This window comes from Pollachius pollachius (assembly GCF_949987615.1).
Source record: "Pollachius pollachius genome assembly, contig: scaffold_33, whole genome shotgun sequence".
Classification (NCBI taxonomy): Eukaryota; Metazoa; Chordata; class Actinopteri; order Gadiformes; family Gadidae; genus Pollachius; species Pollachius pollachius.
In genome coordinates this window covers 98,276-123,163 of record NW_027641407.1, presented here as the reverse complement: position 1 = coordinate 123,163, position 24,888 = coordinate 98,276, and the positions used below count along the sequence as shown (strand labels likewise).

Below are 24,888 nucleotides of genomic sequence, written 5' to 3'. Positions count from 1 at the left end.
AGGGGTCCAGTTCCTCAACCCAAAGAGTGCAACATTCTTAAATGAGGAGCGTCCGTTAGCCTTTGCTCAGACCTTTGAGTCAGATTTAGAGGACCTCAAACATGAGGTTAATCAAACCAAGCGGCTTCTTGATAGTAGAGAGAAAACTGGAATGGTCTACTCTCCTTGACTTTGTTTTGTTTCTAGAACCTTATAAAGAAGTCTTCCATGAGCTATTTTGACTTTGTAAGATTTCTGTTGTTACACCAGTCAGCAGTGCGTCTTGCGAGAGAAGCTTCTCAGCTTTAAAACTGATTAAAACCCACCTTAGGGCAACAATGGCTGATGCCAGGTTAAGTCACCTTGGAATTCTCAGTGTTGCATCAAGGAGGGCACGATCCCTCAACATGGATGAGTTTGTGAAACATTTTGCCAGTTCTCACCGGAACCGCAGAATTATGCTATTTTAAATCTACCTAGGATCATTTGGCACTTTGGCGGTTCCTCTGCTGACATTCTAAAATGATAAATCCAAAGGGTATCATAAGTTTGTAATATTGGTGGCTACCACAATTATTTTTGTTTTTCAAGTCCATTTCTGCTTGATAATATTTTGTGCAGGCATACCTTTTGTTTTCAGTCAGACCGAAAAAAAAATAATATTGTTTGACTTCGGGGGGGGGGGGGGGGGGGGGAATGAGAGAGGCCTGTACACGTTGGTCATACCTGTATGTTTTCAGTGTTTTTTTTGTAAATGTACTTCCAGAAATAAACTATGCAAAGTATGTCACACACAAATGCTGTCTTATCTCCTTTGTAGCTTTAACTTTCTTCTCTGAAAATATATTTTGGGATGTTCAACACTGTGTGTGTGTGTGTGTGTGTGTGTGTGTGTGTGTGTGTGTGTGTGTGTGTGTGTGTGAGAGTGAGAAATTGAGCTGCAGAGACACTGGCTATTCATAGTATGTTAAAGAATTCTAGTGAAGTAACCCTAGTGGACCACACTATCAGCCACATTGTAGCGCTCCCGCTGCTACCTCTAATCAGCAATCATAGGATTCATTCATGCTCCTTAGATGCCATGTTAGGGTTACACACACATTTTCTGTCATTGTCTATGGACCCCCTGAAGTAGCCTTGGCCACTCCCTGGCCACCCCATGTATAAAAGTCTGTTTCGTCGTATTGGCTCATTTCCACCGGCGGGTACGGGTCGGCCCAGCACGCCTGAGCCCAGTCATGAGGGTGCGTTATAGCTCAGCTCAGTTACGGCTCTTGTTTCCACCGACAGTACCCTTATGGTAGGGCGGGGTTTAAGCCGGATGGCGATAGCCGCGGCAGCTACGTAAGCATCGTGACCCATAGTACCTATTGAAGCATATATGTAGCAAAATTCTAATGGCAATGCAATTTGCAATTCAATAAGTCAGTACATTATGCAATTGACAATTCATTATGCAATTGAATAATGTAAGTTGTAAATATGTTATTCAAATTGTATTTTAATATGCAAAGTGACCATGAAATCAATAAAATTTGCAATAAAAATAGAATAACATTTTGTTACATTTTTTGAGTTCCTTTATTCGAATTGACGTTTTGCAAAAGATTATGCAAAACGCTTTGCAAATGATTATGCAAAACACTTTGAAAAAGACTTTGAAAAAAGTTTTGCAAAAGATTATGCAAAACGCTTTGCAAAAGATTTTGCAAAACGTTTTGCAAAATGTATCAGCCAATCGCGTCTGGGCGGGAACTACGTCACTTCCACGTCAGACCAGCTGATCATCCACGACCTAGCACTTGGCACTTTCTTTTCTATGCCTAGCATTGTGCCAGGTTTGACCGGGTTGAAGTATATAGTAGTAAGGTGAAAATGGCGGAAAAGACGGTGGCGGAGCTGCTGCGGGAGGCCGCTGCAGCTCTAGAGGAGCGGGATGCAGGGTCTGAAACAGCGACCAACATGCCTGCACCGGATCGCACCGGAGAAGGGCGCGCAAACCGCCTGTGCCACTTTTCTGCTCGTATAGGCTACTTTACTGAAATAACTAGTCAGGGGCGTTATCTAGCTTGGACGATCTGCTTTTTTGATCTGAATAAACGTTGTGTCTCGAGTGATACTACTGCCTTGTGTCACGTTGATTCTCGAGCTCGCTGCTTTGCTTTGAGACGATCCAGAGCAAGAGACTACACCAAATCAGGCGACCGAAATGATAGCGAAAGAGCGAATAAAATAACTTTTGGCTGGGTTGTAGGCAGTGGAGGGAAACACAAAATTAGCTTTTGAATAACTGGTGTAATGGCCTCTGCTTTTTGGAAACGAGACAAATACCATGGTCTATAATAACATGGACACTTTTTAGTACTGCGGATGATGAAGTGTGGCTCAACGTTACAATGGAATGGGATCTCAGCTTGAAAAATTTCCCCCTAAAAATGGTATGAGTTTGAATCCCGAATTTTATTATAAAAAACCTAATTTTCCATTTATTTTGGCTTAAAATTTCCTCCAATTAGACTCCAAATACGAATGAGATGAGTATGTTTCTGACATTTTATTGAAAACAAATCAAACAGTCATTGCGAGGACAGCTACGAGTCTTTTCTCGATTTCCAACCATGGACGTATTCCAACAGCTACCGTAGCCACGACTACAAGCGACACATTCAGCTGATGGTCACCAGTTAACACGGTCACTAGTTGAACTGAAACACCGGTTTGCGCGCCCTTCTCCGGTGCGATCCGGTGCAGGCATGTTGGTCGCTGTTTCAGACCCTGCATCCCGCTCCTCTAGAGCTGCAGCGGCCTCCCGCAGCAGCTCCGCCACCGTCTTTTCCGCCATTTTCACGTTATTACTATATACTTCAACCCGGTCAAACCTGGCACATGCAAAAACGTTTTGCAAAACGTTTTTCAAAATCTTTTGAAAAGCATTTTGCAAAATCTTTTGCAAAGTGTTTTGCGGATTGAAATGCAATTTGAATTTCGCAACACACGAGAGTGGCGAAGTGCATTGCAATCACGGGGACGCTTTAGCTTTTCAATTTGAATAAAGGAACTCAAAAAATTAATATAAACCAAGTTTATATTAATAATATTTTCGTTTATTGATAAAGTTTATATCAATAAACGAAGTTTTTGCCGTTTACAATACCTCGTGGGTACTGTGCATGTTGTTATTATCTCCCTGTCGCAAGGAAGTGACGATTCTGTCGACCAATCAACGAACGGCGTGTGTAGCTTGAACTTGCCGGCACCCTTTCAGGCGTCTCAGTACCCCAACGGAGCAGTACTGCAAGACGAGTATGGCTCAATATGGCTCTTTCCGGATCACGCCCACTTTTGGCGGTGGAAACGCGAACCGTGCCTGACCTTTGCATACTGAACCGACCTGTACCGTCTGATGGAAAATAACCTGGGCTATACCGCACCTTCACTACTGGGCCATCAACAGAGGAAAGAAGAAACCAAATAAGTTGCAATGATGTCAATATCTTCATGTTACTCACAAATGTATTTTATTATGAAAAAGAAGCACCAAGTCAATGATACATATTATGCATGCCGTGCTATAAATCTTAGCAATAGACAATTACGTCAAAATCACAGATATAACCCCTTCATAAAGGGCATCCCCTTTTCACGCTTTTCACCCCTTCACAAAGGGGTTACTCCTTTAATATGAAATTCAACCCTGTATAAAAGGTTAAGCCTCTTAGATTGGCATTCAGCCCTTCATAAATGATGCAACCCATTTTCTTTATAATCCACTCCATCGTAAAGGGTTTACCCCTTGAAAAGGGAACTGACCATTTCATAAAGAGTTTACCCTTTCATAATGAAACTCACTCCTTCATAAAGGGTTTACCCCTTCATAAAGGAAATCACCCTTTCATAAAGGGTTCACCTCTTTATAAAAGGTGCCAGACTTTTATAATGCTATTCCAGCCTTCATAAAGGGTTCACCCTTCATAATGCGGTTCTCGGGGTGACCTGGGAACCCTTCATGTGATGAAGCAACCGGCACGGTAGAGATGCCCACCTTCGGTCTCTTTTTCCTGCTGCATTCCTTTAGCGCCTCCGACTGAGTTAGCAGCCTGTATCAGCCGGGTCACGGTTTACATAACTGAACAAAAGACTAAATGTGTCAACATGTCTTCAAGCACATGCATACAAGGCAATTCATGTATAGGAAGCAAATACCAAAACAAAACGTTTCTGAAACCTTTTTTTTTTGAAGAAACTACAATCCATTGGATTACTTTGTAGAAAATAGTTTGGCACACAATAGTTTAATAGTTTATAGTTTTTAGTCATGTGACGTAAACAAATGAGGAACTCAACTGAAAATCTCTTCTATTCACTGTGATCAAATCCTGTGATTATTGACCATTTTAACAATGAAGGGATGGGTTAGACCTTTATATGTCACCAATACTGATCCATACCAGTAAACACAGTGTGTTGTTAGTTGACACCAACGGTATGATGATACCTTCAATGAGCTAATTATTTTACCTAGAGAAGCTTTTTACTCTCACCTGAGCTATTTCTGAACACAGAATGATTTAATAAGCATTTTAACACTGTATAATCTTTAATCATCATAATAAACAAGTTGTTTATTATGCTCTGCCTAATCACAATGCAAAACAAGTAGAGATGTAGGTAAAAAGTAATTTACTGTTTGATACAGTTTTATATTTTGTCACATATCGGCACTAAATTTGACCTGGGGATTTGAAGGCTTTCGCTGTATGGCCTAACATTTAATTTAACATGATAAAATCGTATCGACATTCAAAATGGACAGCTGTTTTCAAGCGATGTTATATTATATAACAAAAACTCATAAAAACCATGATGATTTTCTTTTCATTGTTGATATAAAAAAAAATGAAGGACCAATAAGCCCCCAATTAAAGTTATTTAAACTTAAAAAAAGTATACTAGTTCTCCTTTGGTAACAGTCATAATAATGACCAAATGCGAAATGCAATTTGAACTTAAATTCTTCTTGAGCAAATTCCTCCCTGCAATCGTTTGAATTGTTTTTTAATCGAATCCAACTCCTCTGCATTGGAGATAGCGTCCAACGTTAACAGTCTGTGCTTCCCTCTGTCCTAACTCTAGCCTAGGAAGGCAGCTTGCTTGATTTGGTTTGTCTTTAGCAGGCAGCGTGGCCTCGATTCCTTAATACAATGTAGAGGTAGTAACTCATCTTATCCGCAGCGCCCCCCACACCAGCGGCCGCCTCCTGGACTCCCTACCGCCTGGCTTCAGTGGCGATAACAAAATTAATCAGGGGGGGAATTGTCTTACCAAAATATAACAACAAATCTAAACTCCAAGGTGGTGGGGTTAGCCTTCAAACGGCAGCAGATTGCATCTGGGTGGAGGGCGACGTGCGCCGTGCGCTGTCCCGCTATTGGCTGGTAGTGTCGGGCCACTCCCTTGGGGGGGGGGGCGTTTAATGGCCGCCGGCGCTCCGCTTCTCCCCAGACATCCAGTCGATCCCGATGAAGGTCAGACTCATGACCATGAAGACGAAGCCCAGCGCAGTGAAGCACGCAGCCTGAGGGAGGCGAACACAGATGTAAGAGTTAGCCTAAGGGTTACCCTAACCCTAACCCTAACCTACAGACCCTAACCCTGACCTACAGACCCTAACCCTAACCTACAGACCCTAACCCTAACCTACAGAACCTAACCCTAACCTACAGACCCTAACCTGCAGACCCTACAGACCCTAACCCTGACCTACAGACCCTAACCCTAACCTACAGACCCTAACCCTAACCTATAGACCCTAACCCTGACCTACAGACCCTAACCCTAACCCTAACCTATAGACCCTAACCCTAACCTACAGACCCTAACCCTAACCTACAGACCCTAACCCAGACCTACAGACCCTAACCCTGACCTACAGACCCTAACCCTGACCTACAGACCCTAACCCTAACCTACAGACCCTAACCCTAACCTATAGACCCTAACCCTAACCTACAGACCCTAACCTGCAGACCCTACAGACCCTAACCCTGACCTACAGACCCTAACCCTAACCTATAGACCCTAACCCTAACCTACAGACCATAACCTGCAGACCCTACAGACCCTAACCCTAACCTACAGACCCTAACCCTAACCTATAGACCCTAACCCTAACCTACAGACCCTAACCCTAACCTACAGACCCTAACCCTAACCCTAACCTATAGACCCTAACCCTAACCTACAGACCCTAACCCTAACCTACAGACCCTAACCCTAACCTACAGACCCTAACCTGCAGACCCTACAGACCCTAACCCTGACCTACAGACCCTAACCCTAACCTACAGACCCTAACCCTAACCTACAGACCCTAACCCTAACCTACAGACCCTAACCCTGACCTACAGACCCTAACCCTAACCTACAGACCCTAACCCTAACCTACAGACCCTAACCCTAACCTACAGACCCTAACCCTAACCTACAGACCCTAACCTGCAGACCCTACAGACCCTAACCCTGACCTACAGACCCTAACCCTAACCTACAGACCCTAACCCTAACCTACAGACCCTAACCCTGACCTACAGACCCTAACCCTAACCTACAGACCCTAACCCTAACCTATAGACCCTAACCCTAACCTACAGACCCTAACCTGCAGACCCTACAGACCCTAACCCTGACCTACAGACCCTAACCCTAACCTATAGACCCTAACCCTAACCTACAGACCCTAACCTGCAGACCCTACAGACCCTAACCCTAACCTACAGACCCTAACCCTAACCTATAGACCCTAACCCTAACCTACAGACCCTAACCCTAACCTACAGACCCTAACCCTAACCCTAACCTATAGACCCTAACCCTAACCTACAGACCCTAACCCTAACCTACAGACCCTAACCCTAACCTACAGACCCTAACCTGCAGACCCTACAGACCCTAACCCTGACCTACAGACCCTAACCCTAACCTACAGACCCTAACCCTAACCTACAGACCCTAACCCTAACCTACAGACCCTAACCCTGACCTACAGACCCTAACCCTAACCTACAGACCCTAACCCTAACCTACAGACCCTAACCCTAACCTACAGACCCTAACCCTAACCTACAGACCCTAACCTGCAGACCCTACAGACCCTAACCCTGACCTACAGACCCTAACCCTAACCTACAGACCCTAACCCTAACCTACAGACCCTAACCCTAACCTATAGACCCTAACCCTGACCTACAGACCCTAACCCTAACCCTAACCTATAGACCCTAACCCTAACCTACAGACCCTAACCCAGACCTACAGACCCTAACCCTGACCTACAGACCCTAACCCTAACCTACAGACCCTAACCCAGACCTACAGACCCTAACCCTGACCTACAGACCCTAACCCTGACCTACAGACCCTAACCCTAACCTACAGACCCTAACCCTAACCTACAGACCCTAACCCTAACCCTAACCTATAGACCCTAACCTACAGACCCTACAGACCCTAACCCTAACCTATAGACCCTAACCCTAACCTACAGACCCTAACCCTAACCTACAGACCCTAACCCTAACCTACAGACCCTAACCCTAACCTACAGACCCTAACCCTAACCTACAGACCCTAACCTGCAGACCCTACAGACCCTAACCCTGACCTACAGACCCTAACCCTAACCTACAGACCCTAACCCTAACCTACAGACCCTAACCCTAACCTATAGACCCTAACCCTGACCTACAGACCCTAACCCTAACCCTAACCTATAGACCCTAACCTACAGACCCTAACCCTAACCTACAGACCCTAACCCAGACCTACAGACCCTAACCCTGACCTACAGACCCTAACCCTGACCTACAGACCCTAACCCTAACCTACAGACCCTAACCCTAACCTACAGACCCTAACCCTAACCCTAACCTATAGACCCTAACCTACAGACCCTACAGACCCTAACCCTAACCTATAGACCCTAACCCTAACCCTAACCTACAGACCCTAACCCTAACCTGCAGACCCTACAGACCCTAACCCTAACCAACAGACCCTAACCCTGACCTACAGACCCTAACCCTAACCTATAGACCCTAACCTGCAGACCCTACAGACCCTAACCCTAACCAACAGACCCTAACCCTGACCTACAGACCCTAACCCTAACCTATAGACCCTAACCCTAACCTACAGACCCTAACCCTAACCTGCAGACCCTACAGACCCTAACCCTAACCAACAGACCCTAACCCTTACCTACAGGCGTTAGGGTTAGCCTAACCTACAGACCGTAACCCTAACCCTACAGATCTTAGGGTTAGCCATCCCTAACCCTGCAGATGTTAGGGTTAGGGTTAGAGTAACCAAATCCAGGAATCCAGAAACGGATCCAAGGTATTTCGACCGATCACGACAAGGTGTTGAGCGAGACATTACAATCCTGAATTGCAATGTTTGGCGCCAGTATTTTATTTCCCCAAAAACTCAAAAGAACTCTTTCATTTCAGGAATGTGTTGGGATCAAAGTGTGGGGGGGCTCATTAGATGTACCTGGATCTTTGGTCTGGACGTCATGGGCTCCTGCTCTATGGGCACGATGCGAATGTAGAAGAGGCCTGGGAGGATGAAGATCAGACAGGGGGCGGTGGTGGCTCCTGGACCAGAGTATATAAACAGTTTATTATGTGCATGTTATAACGTGCTCAATATACATCATATGAACTTTCATGAACTGCAGCATCTTAAATGCTGAGAATGCAATATCCCCATATGAGCAATACATGTTCTGTCTTATATCTCAGCTATCATCAAATATACTATATGTAATACTATAAGAGTACTGATAAAAATCAACCATCAAACACAGAAGACCTCCTGGTTCTGACCCGGACCAATGGATGAAGGATTAACCGACACATATGAAGCGGTACCCTTAGAAAATGTGAATGTGAAATGTGTGGTCCCCCCTAAGGAATGTCCTTGGCTACTTCCATCCATTTTCTTTCTGGTGGCTTGGGTTTGTTCCTGTGCCTCCCTCACTCTCCTTATATCGTGACATCGGGTCCCCCTGCCCTTCTGCCACAGCGAGTCCCGTAGGGTCAGGGTTAGGGTTACGCCGTACCGATGATGCCGAAGATGTCCCGGATGTTGGGGACCAGGATGACCAGCAGGTTGACGCAGAAGAGGAGACACACGGCGATGGCCACGTGACGCGCCCAGTGGAACGGCTTCTCAGGGAACAGCAGCTGGAGCAGGGCTCGTCGGATCTGGACACACAAACACACACACACACACACGCACACAAGAGCACACACACACATACACACACACAAGAGCACACACACACAAAAGCACAACACACGCACACAAGAGCACACATACACACACACACAAGAGCACACGCACACACACATACACAAGCACACACCCTCATTGTGTTAATCAGCAAGAGAATCACCTACTTTACTTGAGTAAAGTAGGAGTGTGTTCGGCCGAAAGAGAACATGTGTGTGTTTCATTTTGTGTTCATACTTTTCTGTCAATGTAGGTTTTTGATTTACAGTTTCTACCTGTTCGTTCAAATATGGGGTTCTAACTATATGGAAGTTTGTGAAAAATTTAAGCCACTGAATTATTAAACGAAAATCTGCACATTAGCAAACATTTCTGCCTCAAACATGTACTTGAATATCAACAGCAGAACCAAAACTGTATTCTGCCAGTACTGGTTTATCTTTTACTTTGCTTGCTCAATCAAACTATTCGATTAGCCCTATGGAGTCGAGTGACATAACTGGGTACCAATTTGGACCAATAAGAAGCGTTGATTGTGTGACTGCTGTTAGTTGCGCCCTGCAGCAGGGTAACAGTCCCACAGACTAACCTCACATCCAGAGTCTGAGGAAGAGGACCTCAGATCTGGGGGATAGGCCTTACTCTTTCTTTCGCTTCATAGTTGTTTCGACCAATCATGTTGCCGGAGTGACTGAGTGAGTGCATGTGTGTGTGTGCGTGTATTTGTGCGTGTTCTTACAGGGAACAGCACCACGGGCACCGTCAGGGTGACGGCCACCAGGACAGCCACGCGCACACACAGGATCAGCGTGTCCAGAGGGTCCACCTTACTGTAGGTGTGCAGGAGCTCCGACTCTGTGTTGACTGTGGACACACACACACACACACACACACACACACACACACACGCACACACAAACACACACACGCGCACATACACACAAACACACGTACACACACAGACACACTCGCACACAAATACGCACACACACACATCCACACCAAACAAACACACACAGACACACAAGCATACACACACACACAAATGCACACACACGCACATACACACGAACACACGTACACACACACAGACCCACACACACATGCACAGGCACAATCACACACGCACATGCGCACAAATGCACCCAAGCACACACGCATGGGCACACACACACACGCACACAAGCACATGCACACACACGCATGCACATACACATAAACACACACATATGTACCCAGATACACACAGAAAACTCAAATGAAATACAGAAGCAGAGCTAGATAAAGAAAATATATAAATATAATGGTACAATAATTGTGTTTGCATCATATAATGGTTGGTACCGTAGAAGGTGAGGTAACCGAAGATGGCAGTGAGGAGGTACATCACAAACATGCCCAGGATGGACACGTTGGCAATCCCCTGCATCCTCCTCTTGGTAGGGCTTCAGGTCGGAAAACAGAAACACATGCTCGGTCTCAAATACGGATTGATACGGATATCATGGAATAGAAGAAGTTCGAAAAATATTGAACATGAAAATATTAGATGTGATTATTATTTATAGCAATAATATTTGCATTAATATTTATCTGTAATTGTATTATTGATATAACTATTCCTATCATATACACTAATGTATATGCAGTCACAATGTCTCTTGAAGAGCACATCTGCATGGAGACATCTCTCCAGCCCGGCTATATTTCGCATCTTACTTGCGTAGCTCGGTGTAAATAGGCAGCACCTCAGGGTGGCACACGAAGGCAAACGCCAAGATGGGAATGGTATACGCCGTCTGAAATAATCATAAACAGCAAAGTGGTCACTGGAGAAAGAAACTGGCCAGCATTCAGTGGGGGGGGCCGAGTCTATCATACGCAAGCAAATGGAGCTAAACTGTAGTGCAGCTTTAAACCAGGCAGGTGTGGCCCTCTAAACTGTACTGCAGCTTTAAACCAGGCAGCTGGAGCCCTCTAAACTGTACTGCAGCTTTAAACCAGGCAGGTGTGGCCCTCTAAACTGTACTGCAGCTTTAAACCAGGCAGCTGGAGCCCTCTAAACTGTACTGCAGCTTTAAACCAGGCAGGTGTGGCCCTCTAAACTGTACTGCAGCTTTAAACCAGGCAGCTGGGGCCCTTTAAACTGTACTGCAGCTTTAAACCAGGCAGCTGGGGCCCTCTAAACTGTACTGCAGCTTTAAACCAGGCAGCTGGGGCCCTCTAAACTGTACTGCAGCTTTAAACCAGGCAGCTGGGGCCCTCTAAACTGTACTGCAGCTTTAAACCAGGCAGCTGGGGCCCTCTAAACTGTACTGCAGCTTTAAACCAGGCAGCTGGAGCCCTCTAAACTGTACTGCAGCTTTAAACCAGGCAGGTGTGGCCCTCTAAACTGTACTGCAGCTTTAAACCAGGCAGCTGGAGCCCTCTAAACTGTAGTGCAGCTTTAAACCAGGCAGCTGGGGCCCTCTAAACTGTACTGCAGCTTTAAACCAGGCAGCTGGGGCCCTCTAAACTGTACTGCAGCTTTAAACCAGGCAGCTGGGGCCCTCTAAACTGTACTGCAGCTTTAAACCAGGCAGCTGGAGCCCTCTAAACTGTACTGCAGCTTTAAACCAGGCAGGTGTGGCCCTCTAAACTGTACTGCAGCTTTAAACCAGGCAGCTGGAGCCCTCTAAACTGTAGTGCAGCTTTAAACCAGGCAGCTGGGGCCCTCTAAACTGTACTGCAGCTTTAAACCAGGCAGCTGGGGCCCTCTAAACTGTACTGCAGCTTTAAACCAGGCAGCTGGGGCCCTCTAAACTGTACTGCAGCTTTAAACCAGGCAGCTGGGGCCCTTTAAACTGTACTGCAGCTTTAAACCAGGCAGCTTGGGCCCTCTAAACTGTAGTGCAGCTTTAAACCAGGCAGCTGGGGCCTTCTAAACTGTACTGCAGCTTTAAACTAGGCAGCTGGGGCCCTCTAAACTGTACTGCAGCTTTAAACCAGGCAGCTGGCTGGGAGTAATGGATACCTATGGGTGGGTGGGCTGGACAGTTCAATGACGGACGCCGCCCCTACCAACCCACAAATAGCTTGTGACCATATGCGGTCAGAGGCATTACCCTTTCAAATGTCTAGTTTTTAACATCTAGGGCTTTCCGTTAGAGACCCACGATGCTGTCTGTTAAAGGACGCGTGTTAAGTAGGGTTAGGGTTAGGGTTAGGTTAAAGGGTTAGGGTTAGGTTAAAGGACGCGTGTTAAGTAGGGTTAGGGTTAGGTTAAAGGAAGCGTGTTAAGTAGGGTTAGGGTTAGGGTTAGGTTAAAGGACGCTTGTCATGTACGGACGACTCGAATGTGACTAGCGTAAGACAAACACAAGGGTTAGATATGCAAATTGATTGCTTCAATAGTGAACCATGATAGTATATTCTGCATTTATCAAATATCAGTGAGGCAGGACATACTTGCGAATGTATAAAATGGAGTCAAACAACCTAAACACTATACCCTCCTAAATCCCACCTGTTTGGGAACCCCCTGATGCTACCACTGCATTGTACTAAGTCCCCCAGAAACCCTCAAAGGGGACATTTTGTGTGGGTTTGTGGGGATTCGGCTGGGATGTTTCTCATGTGTTTCTGACCTCTCGGTTGACGGTGAACAGTTTGGCGGTGCAGGTGTCTTCAGGGATGGTGGCGTTGGCGGAGAAGTTACCGAACGCTTCCAGCGGGCAGGGGATGTTAAACCTCTTGTAGATGACCTGGCATGTGAGACAGAGGGCGAGAGAGGTTTGAACAGAGAGAGATATTAGAATGAGAGAAAGAGAGAGAGAGATGTAGGTAAGGATTTCCTATCAGGAGATTTGTGGATACATGTAGTTAAGGAGCAGGTTAAGTGTGAGTGGATGTTGCTCTTGAAGGCCGACATGTTGGGCTGCGGTCATTGGGGCACACACACACACACACACACACACACACACACACGCACACACACACACAGACATTGGGAGATCAAACCCAAGCCCACGCTCCATTACCAGACAATACAGTATGATAGCATCCCATAGTAATACCCCACCGAGGAGAGGAAGAAGACCATACAGGTGAGGGAGAATCCACTGGTGTAACCCAGGTAACCTGTAGGGTGACATCATATAGTCCAGGTCAATCCTCTGGCAGAACGCTTCAGACACTGATGCAAACACAATCAGGTAGGGTTAGGGTAACCCTAACCCTAACCCTAACCTGTAGGGTGACATCATATAGTCCAGGTCAATCCTCTGGCAGAACGCTTCAGACACTGATACAAACACAATCAGGTAGGGTTAGGGTTAGGGTTAGGGTTAGGGTTAGGGTTACCCTAACCCTAACCCTAACCTGTAGGATGACATCATATAGTCCAGGTCAATCCTTTGGCAGAACGCTTCAGACATTGGTACAAACACAATCAGGTAGGGTTAGGGTACCCTAACCCTATCCCTAAGGGTTAGGGTTAGGGTTACCCTAACCCTAACCCTAAGTTTATTGATCTCAGTAGAAAATTCAGGTTTCCACTGCAATTTAAGTAATTATTAACCTACAAATTAGGGTAAATATAGAAATGGTTTATCATGAAATAAGAAATTATTAAATAAATTAAGCAAATAATGAAAAATGAAATAATTAATATAATCATGAAATAATTACACAAGCACATGGATAAATGATAGTAGAAATGCCCACCGAGGTGTTTCATCAAAGCCAGCGGGAGGATGATGGACACACTGACGATGACAATCAGGTAGTTCCCGTTCATGTACCAGTCCCTAGATACACACACACACACACACACACACACACACACACACACACAAATGCAAATGAAATAGTCAAACTCTACCCATCGACTCTGGGTATATGTGAACACACTGGTTTGAACTTGGTTTACAAATTTGTTCATGCAAATATAAAATATATTCTACTTTCTACCAAAAACATTTATAACAATATTACGACAACGACGTGAAATATCATCACCAGTCTTGTGTAGGTTTGCAAGGAAATATAAAAAAATGTTTGCTTTAAGAATAGGTTCCATACAGAAACAATGATGTTGGTAGTTGCATACTTGAGACAGATGTGTGATCCACTTTCCCAGGTACTCACTCAGAGCTCGATGTCTGTCCAAGGAATGCCTGGATGACCAGGGGAAGTTCAAATTTCACGATGAAAAGGTAACTGGACATAGCTGAGGAGCACAGAGAACCATTCAGAATATTCAAAACAACTGAACAAACTAGGCTACATCAATATTTACCAACCCTCTTGTTTAATACATCTTATATAACACAATTTGGTGTATGCATATAATGAATGCAAGCAGAAAACATTCCTTATATTTATGGTGTCCTTTTCAGGAGACGAAGAGTTAAAGGAGGTGGTAACAAACACAGAAGCCAGGCTCAAGTTACAAGTAACCACGATTCTCTGAATTCCTGCACCATGAATGGTTGACAACATGGAAAAACCAAACATATGTTCTCTCTCTCTCTCTCTCTCTCTCTCTCTCTCTCTCTCTCTCTCTCTCCAGGCAAAGCCGGAATCTGTTGTCTTAGAAAAGTGATAAACTCCATCCAATATGTAGGCTACGCTATCAAAGTGGGTTTGGACTTCTGGACTTTCGATGCCCTTTGATGACGTCAACCATTACGGCGAGGTCAGCCAATAGCAGCCGCCCGTCCCCCGGAACCTCCTCCCAGCAGCTCTTTAACAGCAGCTTCAACAATGCAACAAATATAATTGTGGCACTTTAATACGCCATTTTGTATTCTCCATTCAGCTCAATTTGGTATTCCCCATGTGCCTTGAGCGCCTTCCTGGGTCCCTGGTGTACGGGTTTGGAGCCAATAGTCTGGCCGGCACCCCTCACCCCCACCACCACCTCAGCTTACCTCCGATATTGTGTAGGGTTATGATGACAGCCGCAATTATTTTCCCCACTTGGCCGAAGGCACGAAGACCAAGTTGCTCGTAGGCGCGAATACCTGAACAAACACAGAGGATCAATATTTGCTAAGATTGGCATCAGAAGGTCATATAAACATACACACACACACACACACACACACACACACACACACACACACAGCACAAGAGTATACATTTTCAACTTTCATTTAATAGTTAATAGGTAGTCTTTCATCCAAAGAGTCTTCTGTGAATTGTCATTAAGGAGCAGGTAAGGGCTACGCATCTTGCTCAGGGAGGCCCAACAAATCTGCCGACGTTCGGATCTAAAAGAGAAGCTTTGGGCCGAGTCATGACAACCTAGCCAGGAGAACACCCTGCCAGCCCTGGCGTTCTGCTCCCTCAATGTCCCCAAGGTCTACCTGTGAGGGAGACTTCAGCTTCACTAGGAGGAGGAGGAGAACTCACCCACTACCCCTGCACTCTGCAGGAGGAGGTGGACGGAGTAGCTGGACAGGCAGGCGATGGCCGTCAGAAGGATCCTGCATGGAGCAGAGAGGAGGCCGATAGACAGTCCATACTTCACATAGGGGAAATGTTAACAAGACAAATGAACAGCAGTGTTTACCAATGTTACAGTTTAATTCTGTGCCTTGCTAAAGACCATCGCGTTAGGGTTAGGGGCTAGAGAATGAGGCTAGAGGTAGCTTTAACGCTAAAAGCTGTTAAGGCCTTCCATGAGCAATCATCCTTTATTCATTATCTCATAGGAACCATGGTCCTTTAAACCTGAATCTAACCTGCCCAGCTGAGACACTTTTACACATAGAGGCTTGAACAATGGATTCATAAACATGCCGGTAGGGGTCAGGTATCCTGCCAAGCATGCTGTCCTGTGGACATAGGGTACCTTCCTTTAGTGGGGGGCTACATGTGAACCCCCCTCTAGCATAATGCTGCGGCCAACTGCTGGTAAACAGACACCGCCTCATCCACGCCCACTCAGGCCAGAAATAAAGCATGGCCCTCGGCCAATGAGCTACCAGCGTTGCAGTGTATTGCTGACATTTATGGGACATTTATGTCTCCATATTTTGTCTCAATCGTAAAAATGCATGTGGACAAATATCTCCATATTTTGCTATCATGGAGATGTTTTTCTGGGCCATCTTGAACATCTCTATCATGGAGTGAGTGAGTGAATATTCTACCTGTACGCTACATCTCAGACCGGAATAGAATCAAAAGCGATCCGATCCAAGCCGATCGTAACTCACCCTCTCATCAGCTAAGCAACGTTGTGGGTGTATCCGAATGTGGAGCCATGTGCTGTTCGACCAATCAGCTTGACGGGTTCAGCGGCTCCATAAGCTGTGTTCCTTTACCTCTGGTGAAGGCTTTGGTTTCCTCGCTCATGAGTGGCGGCACACGTCTGTTAGCTTTGGTTGAGGGTGAGTGTAGTAGACCTATTATCTGTTCTTTGGTTGGGGTTAGGGAGTGTAGTAGACCTTTAAATCTTAATCCTGTTTTTAACCTCCTTGGTTTCCATACCAACAAGTCAATTCCAGTGTAATGTCAGTCAGTGACTAAGAATATCACAATGGGATTGATTATTGAAGGATGTTAAAAACAGATTGATGATATATTTAGAAGGCGAGTGTCAAAGCAGAAAATAAAACGATTCCTGCCTTTTGGACGAAAATTGCACAATATTTAACTCTCCAGCACAGCGCTTTTCTTTGTTCTATTTCGGTCATTTCTTTGGTCTCATTGGTCCACTGAGGTACAAACCACAGATGCATGCATGTTTGGTTTGTGTGTATTGGTATGTTTGCATCCATGTTGGTGTTTACGTGACATTTCTGCGTGTGTCTTTCTGTGTTGCCGGGGGCCATGTTTGCCCCTGTCTCTCCGTCTCTGAGGTGAGCTTAGAACTCCCTAACCCTAACCCTAATTCAAACCCTGACCCTGACCCTAACCCTGACCCTGACCCTAACCCTAACCCTAACCCATCCCCTAACCCAAACCCTAACCCAAACCCTACTCACGGGAATAGGACGATGCCGGTGTTGGACATGGCGTAGGACAGGCCCAGGATTCCGCTGCCCATGATGGCATTACTCAGGTTGAAGGCAGACATGCCGAACGACGTTTTGCCTTCAAACTGTCAAACATACATAAAGTTTGGAATTGATCAACAAGTGAAAGTAATTTGTGGAATTATAATTCACAAATTAGAAAAAACCTAACTAGCAATGATTACTTTTCATTGAATTCATTGCTAGTTAGGTTTTGTCTAATTTGTAAGCTATAATTACAAATTAGACAAAACCCCTCAAAAAGTAATAAGAAATTAACTTTTTTTATATGTTGAATGATATGCAATGTGTGATTTTATATGTATTTTTTATGTTGTTGCTTAAACATCGAGGTTAACTTTAAATACATGTGTTAAAAACTTGCTATATGTTTTATATTTTTTAACTGTAGATAAAATAAAATCCAATGAAATCAAACTAGGTTTGGATTTGACCAATCGTCGCACTCACGTCGGTGAACTGCTGTTTCTTAAAGCCATCGCTCTTCTCTGGAAGGAAGGACTCCTCCTCTGGTTGTATTCTGAAACAACAACAACAACAAAACAAACATCTACAATTAAACTAACGTTTAACCACATGACAAACTCGAAGAACCAGATACCTTTATCAATCATTTAGCGATTTCTAATCAAACACTGAAACAAACCATAGCAATCAGCCTAAATACACAACAATTACGCAACATGTATGTCTGATGGTTGCTGGCCATTTGCCAATAACATCGCCGGCCTCCAGCATAAGCCAATCAGAGCAAAGCATTGTTGTTTACTAACAGTGTGTTATTCTAGAAATTGTGCTGAGCGTGATTGTATTGTGGCATCCCGCCCCTTAAACCTCGGCCCGGCCGGGTCCGAGGATCAGTGGTGGACGGCGTATACCGCCGCCACCCACTAACCGGCGACAGAGAGCCCCCAATCAGCGAGATAGGGGACACAGGCGCCCCAAAAAGACCAGGAGCCATTTTAAAAGGCACACCAGGACGGGAGAGGGGAGACGAGTGACACGGGGGAAAAGCTGGAAACCCCAACGGAATAGAGGCTCTCGGAGACCCTATATCGAGTACATGTGTTCTCCGTCTTGATAATAAACGCCGTGTGTGGCTTAAACCCCGACTTCGCAGTGTGATCTATCCTTGACCCCGAGACATCGGGGAGCGGGTTCCACAGTATGTAGCCTTTTGCTTACTTTTTAACAACTGTGGTGTTAAAGTCATAGTCTGTAAGATTGAACCACTCTCAGTTAATAGGCGGGAAACTCAAAAATAGTTTTCTGTCCCTGGATGTGCAACTGTAGGCATTTTGACACTGCCAAGCAGGTACAGTTGCTGCTTGGCAAAAGTTACAATATCAGCGTCTTGCCTGTGTAAAACCGAGGGGGTATATTCCCCCTAGGTCAAGGAGCCTGCTACCTTGGTTCATTAGAGTAGGCAGGAAAACACAAGGAGAACACTTTAGAATAATTTGAATACTCTTGACTTTTTATTTATTTTTTCAAGCCTACAAGAATGGGAGACTACATCTGAGTGTAGTCTACAAACGCGATGAACAATTAACAAGTGCAAAAACGCCAATATATTCTATATATTGCTGACCACTTGTTTTTTATCCATACGAAAGCCTCGTAAGGAAAGTTCCTCTGCTGCTGTCTGGTAGATCGCACCATCTTTCGCCGTCTTCGTTAAATGCGACTGCATCTCCCTCTCTCCCGTGATGGTTAGGGATGTGTTAGATATTTGAAGTCCTGTGGGTATAGATATGTGGCGTTGAAAAAACGCTTTGTGTTACACGAACTAGCGTGGTGCCGGAGTGGCGTTTTGGGATAGTGATAGTATGATACTTGTAAACTACGAGACAGATATGGGCAGGCCGGCATGTTTTCTTGGTAGAATACATCAGTTATGCATCTGTTAGGATTATATTTAATTAATAAAAAATGTTTAAACACTATCGATCAGCTCGGATACAGACATGTCTGTTATTTTATCATAAGCGCTAGTTGAAATGTTAAATACTGCAACTTTAAAGTTAATGTTTTATGTTTCACAATCATTCCATTTTGTTGCAAAAATCGTTCTATATTGGATGGGTAGGGTGGTTTGGATATATTAATTTGTTTAAATAATATGATTAGATTTGCATTACATTTGATGTTAGCTTTAACCCCAGTCTTACCTTTGCTACTTGTTCTCATCATCACTACTGTGTGATTGAACGTTTTTTTGTTGATGTATGTCGAGGACCCCTGCCTTGTCACAACATTTCCAAAATGACCGTGTTGTGCAACACACTGTTATTGAAATACTTTGACTTGAAGGTGAACATACCCTTTGTCCAAGGTTTCATATTCACGTCCATTATGCACCTTCTGCAGCTCCATGCTGGCTAAGGCCTGGTTCTTCTGGTCGGGGGATGAGGTACAGTGCGGGCCCACAACGTTTCTGTTTTCAATTAATGAAGAATAGAAACAATTCATTGCAGATAGACAATTTTCCAGTGTCAGTCACAAACACAAAGAAGAAAAAGATTAGAGGATAAGCCTTTATTTTTTTTATACTTAAGGCTACCAGTGTTGGAAACATCGGTTGGTTAATGGTAGCGTTGGGTCCATCTGACATTCCCTGTGGTTCTGGAGAACCCACAGAGTTCCCCTAAAGCCCTGGTCAACTTTAAATAGCCAGAAAATGGACTGCTATTTAAATAAAATGTGCTTATTGGTTGTTTTTTTACTGTATATTTTTTGCTATACTGTAATAAAATGAAACAATTAAAACAAAGCACATAAAACCATTGAAATATTGTTATTTGTGAACATTTTGATGTTAAAACCAAAAGTACTCGTACTCGTATTACTTACCGTATTATTACGTATATACTTACCATATCTTTTTACAGCCATTTAACTTTCAAATCTATTATTATACTGTCTAAATGTATTTCTGACCCTGGATTAATTTCATCTCAGTAGATAATAGAGCTGGGGAGAAAGCTTTGTACACTTTGGTCCTCATTGGCCACACACACACACACACATACACACACACACACACACACACACACACACACACACACACACACACACACACACACATACAAACAGACACATACACACACATACATACACACACACACACACACTCACACACATACAAATAGACACACAAACACATACACACACACACACACACACATACACACACACACACACATACAAATAGACACACAAACACATGCACACATACACATACATAAACGCACACACATACAAACAGACACACACACACACACACACAAACACAGACAGCCGACACAGACCCATACAAACGAACAAACATGCCCACACTAACACACAAACATACAAACTGAGGATCGACACCAGCTACTAACTATGCCATCCCCCTGTGGTGCACAGTTTGTGAGCTGGGTTAGGGTCTGATGGGTTAGGGTTAGGGTCTGATGGGTTATGGTTAGGGTCTGATGGGTTAGGGTTAGGGTCTGATGGGTTAGGGTTAGGGTCTGATGGGTTATGGTTAGGGTCTGATGGGTTAGGGTTAGGGTCTGATGGGTTAGGGTTAGGGTCTGATGGGTTAGGGTTAGGGTCTGATGGGTTATGGTTAGGGTCTGATGGGTTGTGGTTAGGGTCTGATGGGTTAGGGTCTGATGGGTTAGGGTTAGGGTCTGATGGGTTAGGGTTAGGGTCTGATGGGTTAGGGTGAGGGTCTGATGGGTTAGGGTTAGGGTCTGATGGGTTATGGTTAGGGTCTGATGGGTTAGGGTTAGGGTCTGATGGGTTATGGTTAGGGTCTGATGGGTTAGGGTCTGATGGGTTAGGGTTAGGGTCTGATGGGTTAGGGTTAGGGTCTGATGGGTTATTGTTAGGGTCTGATGGGTTAGGGTCTGATGGGTTAGGGTTAGGGTCTGATGGGTTATGGTTAGGGTCTGATGGGTTAGGGTTAGGGTCTGATGGGTTAGGGTGAGGGTCTGATGGGTTAGGGTCTGATGGGTTATGGTTAGGGTCTGATGGGTTAGGGTGAGGGTCTGATGGGTTAGGGTTAGGGTCTGATGGGTTATGGTTAGGGTCTGATGGGTTATGGTTAGGGTCTGATGGGTTAGGGTTATGGTTAGGGTCTGATGGGTTAGGGCTAGGGTCTGATGGGTTAGGGTGAGGGTCTGATGGGTTAGGGTCTGATGGGTTATGGTTAGGGTCTGATGGGTTATGGTTAGGGTCTGATGGGTTAGGATCTGATGGGTTAGGGTGAGGGTCTGATGGGTTAGGGTTAGGGTCTGATGGGTTATGGTTAGGGTCTGATGGCTTATGGTTAGGGTATGATGGGTTAGGGTTAGGGTCTGATGGGTTATGGTTAGGGTCTGATGGGTTAGGGTGAGGGTCTGATGGGTTAGGGTTAGGGTCTGATGGGTTAGGGTCTGATGGGTTATGGTTAGGGTCTGATGGGTTATGGTTAGGGTCTGATGGGTTAGGGTTAGGGTCTGATGGGTTAGGGTTAGGGTCTGATGGGTTATGGTTAGGGTCTGATGGGTTATGGTTAGGGTCTGATGGGTTAGGGTTAGGGTCTGATGGGTTAGGGTTATGGTTAGGGTCTGATGGGTTAGAGTCTGTTGGTTCGAGATCCTGCACTATCGTTGAATGGTAGAGTTGTCTTAACAGGCAAACCTGCATCTCTGTGGCAACACTGTACTGCGTTCACCCGTCTACAGTGAGGTGAGTCTGCCTTACGTTTATATCAGATTAGATCATCAAGCTGATGCATTTATCCCACGAGGCTGACAATGACCAAAACATTCGATCACAATTGCAGTAGAAAATGTATAGTTCTGAAGAGCACAACCTACAGTGTAAAAAAAACAAAACTTCTTGCTAAAGGGTGTGGACATTGGGGATCGACCCCAGTACCTTTCAGCTGGGAGTCGTACACCCAATAACCAATCCGCTACCCTGTAGTATAGTTGTGCTCTTTGCTCCACAACGCTGGGAGCCAGCAGTTATAGCCACAGTGTTGGCAGAGCCTTCTTCTGGGAAGGGGCCATCGTCGGGGAGGAAATCTGATTTTACTCCAATAAAAATAAGCTCTCACTAATTTCCATGTCTGCCTTCAAAAAATGTCAACGGACCTCGACTGGGGGAGAGGAGTTTGTCACAGACAATTTACGGGGGATTTTTCCGACGCAGAACACCAAAGGACCAGGATTGCTTTGTGACGTTAATCTTTCTCTCTTGAAATGTGGATTGAACATATCCTCGATGCACCATGAGTAGGATACAATAACAGTGTGTGTTTCTACTGTTGGTGAAGTGTCATCCGTACCCTCACTGCCCACAGAGGCCGCTCACATCCTGTCTCGAGAGTATTCTACGAGCCGCACACAGCGCTTAGCCTTCTGGGAATAAGGGAGGACATGTGTGGGGAATACAGCGGCAACTGAGACACATACCATTGTTGTTTTTTCTAACTTATCAGCCTCTCTCTCTTTCTCACTCTCTCTTCCTCTCTATAAACTCGGTTGGTAGGAAGTTCTCCGCACGCTGATCCTGTGGATGTCCAGCGAAGAGGAGCCATTGTTCAGACCCTGATTAAACAACCATACTGCGGTTGGGGTTAGGGTTAGTGTCTCGTAAACATGAGGCCAATTTTGACTGCAGACATTAACACACTGTGGAACTACTGGTATGGCTCCCTGACCGGATTGCCTTTTTCCAAAATAGTTTGATATTTCTTTAATATTCCTAGAAAATAACTCAAAACTTCAAAGAAATAGTGTGGGGGGAGAACATACAACAGGATATCTGAATCAACCGTGTTAATTCGGCTCTGTCTCACCAAGGTATCCGGTTGAAAGTGTGCTCCACAGGGTGTTTGAGTGTCTGTGAAACTCAGCAGCTCTGACCGCTCAGCATAAGTATAGCACAGGTCAGACCAAACTGCCTGGAATGTGTGAGGGATTGGATGTGCCAGAGACTTCTGTCTTAAGGTTGAGTGATTGATGCTGTGGGAGGGTGACTGGCCCTTTGTAACCTAGGTTCATCCCTGCTAAATACCCACAAACACACACACACACACACACACACACACACACACACACACACACACACTGTTGGCGTAGAGGAAATGACCACTATAATCAGAAGGGACACACATCACCATGGTCAGTATATACCAGGTCCAACTTGATAACTCCAACTTTCTATTCCAGGCTTGCCAACTCAACATTTAAAATAACCTCCTCCTCTCCCTGGAATAGTCGATCATGTATATCAAGTTGCTAGACAAGCCAGAGTCAAGGGCCACCACTGTTGTGTTCAAGGACACCGCTGAAAACACAAACCTCTGCTTTTGGACAGTGGTGTTTTTTTTACTTGAGCAAACCAGATCCATGTTGATTGTTCCAAAGGACATGAGCAGTAGCAGAGGATATGTAGGTTTTGTCTGTGGTTGGGCCTACCGACATGGGGGGAGGGTGGGGGGAGACACACACATACGCATTACTGTGTACAGGAAGGCGTATGGGGGTTTCCAGGGTCTGTTCAGAGTAGCAGACCCATTCTGCAGGCAGGCAGAGAGAGTGTAGAGTTACGCCTTATGTAATATTGTCAGTTTCCTAGGGACTGCTGTGACTGTGATTGGAGCGGCAGTTACTTTATAATCTTGGCATCTACAACTTGTGTAGATGTGTGGCCACAGAAAACTGTTTATGCTATCTGATGCTTGCTTCTTTCTACCTTATTTCCCTTGTTTATTTCTTTCTTTCCTTCATTTTTCTTCTTTTGGGGGGGAAATAGATAGATGTAGTAGGGAAGTAATTACACAAATGTTTATGAAGCTTTCTCTGCTCAGTCCACTACTAAAGACATTCCTTCTAATAACTTGGACTATGGCTACCATTAAATGGGGCAAGCAATTATTCTCCAATCTCAAATGTAAGGATCCTACCCCTAACCCTACCCAATCAAACTAAGAAAACCAAAATACAAAGCAATATATCAGATTAAAAAGAGACACACAATTTTTTAGGACAAAATCCTCAAACTAATAAAACAGATAACCAAAGTTGAACACCGAAAGCCCGATTAGTATTTTGACATGGTCCACACACACACACAACCACACACACACACACACACACACACACACACACACACACACACACACACACACACACACACACACACACACAAACAGATCTCCACCTCCCCCCTGGAGATATTCTCCGTAGAGAAAACCACGTGGCAAAGGAACCCAAAGAGTGAAGACACCAACCTGCGGCCGCTGAGAGCTCTGGAGCAGCAGTCACTGCTGCTTGGTCCTGGGGGACGGTCAGCCAGGTAGGGGGAGAAGGGAGAAGACAGGTGAGGGGGGTTAGCTCCAGGGGTACAGCTGGCTCAGGGGGAGAGGACCTAGACCGAAAGAGAGTCAACATGCAGGGGGAGAGAGGGTGGGAGGCAGGGTACAGGGGGAGGGGGAGGAAGAGGAGGCGGGCATATATGGAGAAAGAGGAATAAAGGGCGGCTTCTCATTGGTCTCAAGTTACTTGCCCTGTCACAGGAACACGCCCCTCTGTAAAAAAAAAAAGAAAGA

The 24,888-nt window shown here is 45.1% G+C and overlaps 1 protein-coding gene across 1 annotated transcript; it reads right to left on the bottom strand.

Annotated features, from left to right (window-relative positions):
- Positions 1-3,548: 3,548 nt before the first annotated feature.
- LOC307091627 (sodium-coupled neutral amino acid transporter 3-like) lies at positions 3,549-24,680 on the bottom strand. The gene is made up of 16 exons (XM_079759266.1): positions 24,571-24,680; positions 19,624-19,737; positions 17,751-17,820; positions 17,250-17,365; positions 15,670-15,743; positions 15,186-15,278; positions 14,401-14,482; positions 13,978-14,060; positions 13,334-13,392; positions 12,900-13,016; positions 10,993-11,072; positions 10,618-10,718; positions 10,013-10,137; positions 9,101-9,245; positions 8,530-8,633; positions 3,549-5,554 (listed from the first exon to the last, which is right to left on the bottom strand). The coding sequence occupies exons 2-16, from the start codon at positions 19,674-19,676 to the stop codon at positions 5,450-5,452; spliced, it is 1,407 nt and encodes a 468-aa protein (XP_079615392.1). The 5' UTR covers positions 19,677-19,737; positions 24,571-24,680; the 3' UTR covers positions 3,549-5,449.
- Positions 24,681-24,888: the final 208 nt, after the last annotated feature.

Coding starts and splice junctions, on each gene's coding strand:
- LOC307091627 (XM_079759266.1), bottom strand. CDS start 19,676: ATGGAGCTGCAGAAGGTGCATAATGGACGTGAATATGAAACCTTGGAC. Junction 15,279..15,669: donor GCAGAGTGCAGGGGTAGTGG/GTGAGTTCTCCT, acceptor GTGTTTGTTCAG/GTATTCGCGCCTACGAGCAA. Junction 11,073..12,899: donor TGTTCACCGTCAACCGAGAG/GTCAGAAACACA, acceptor TGATTATTTCAG/ACGGCGTATACCATTCCCAT.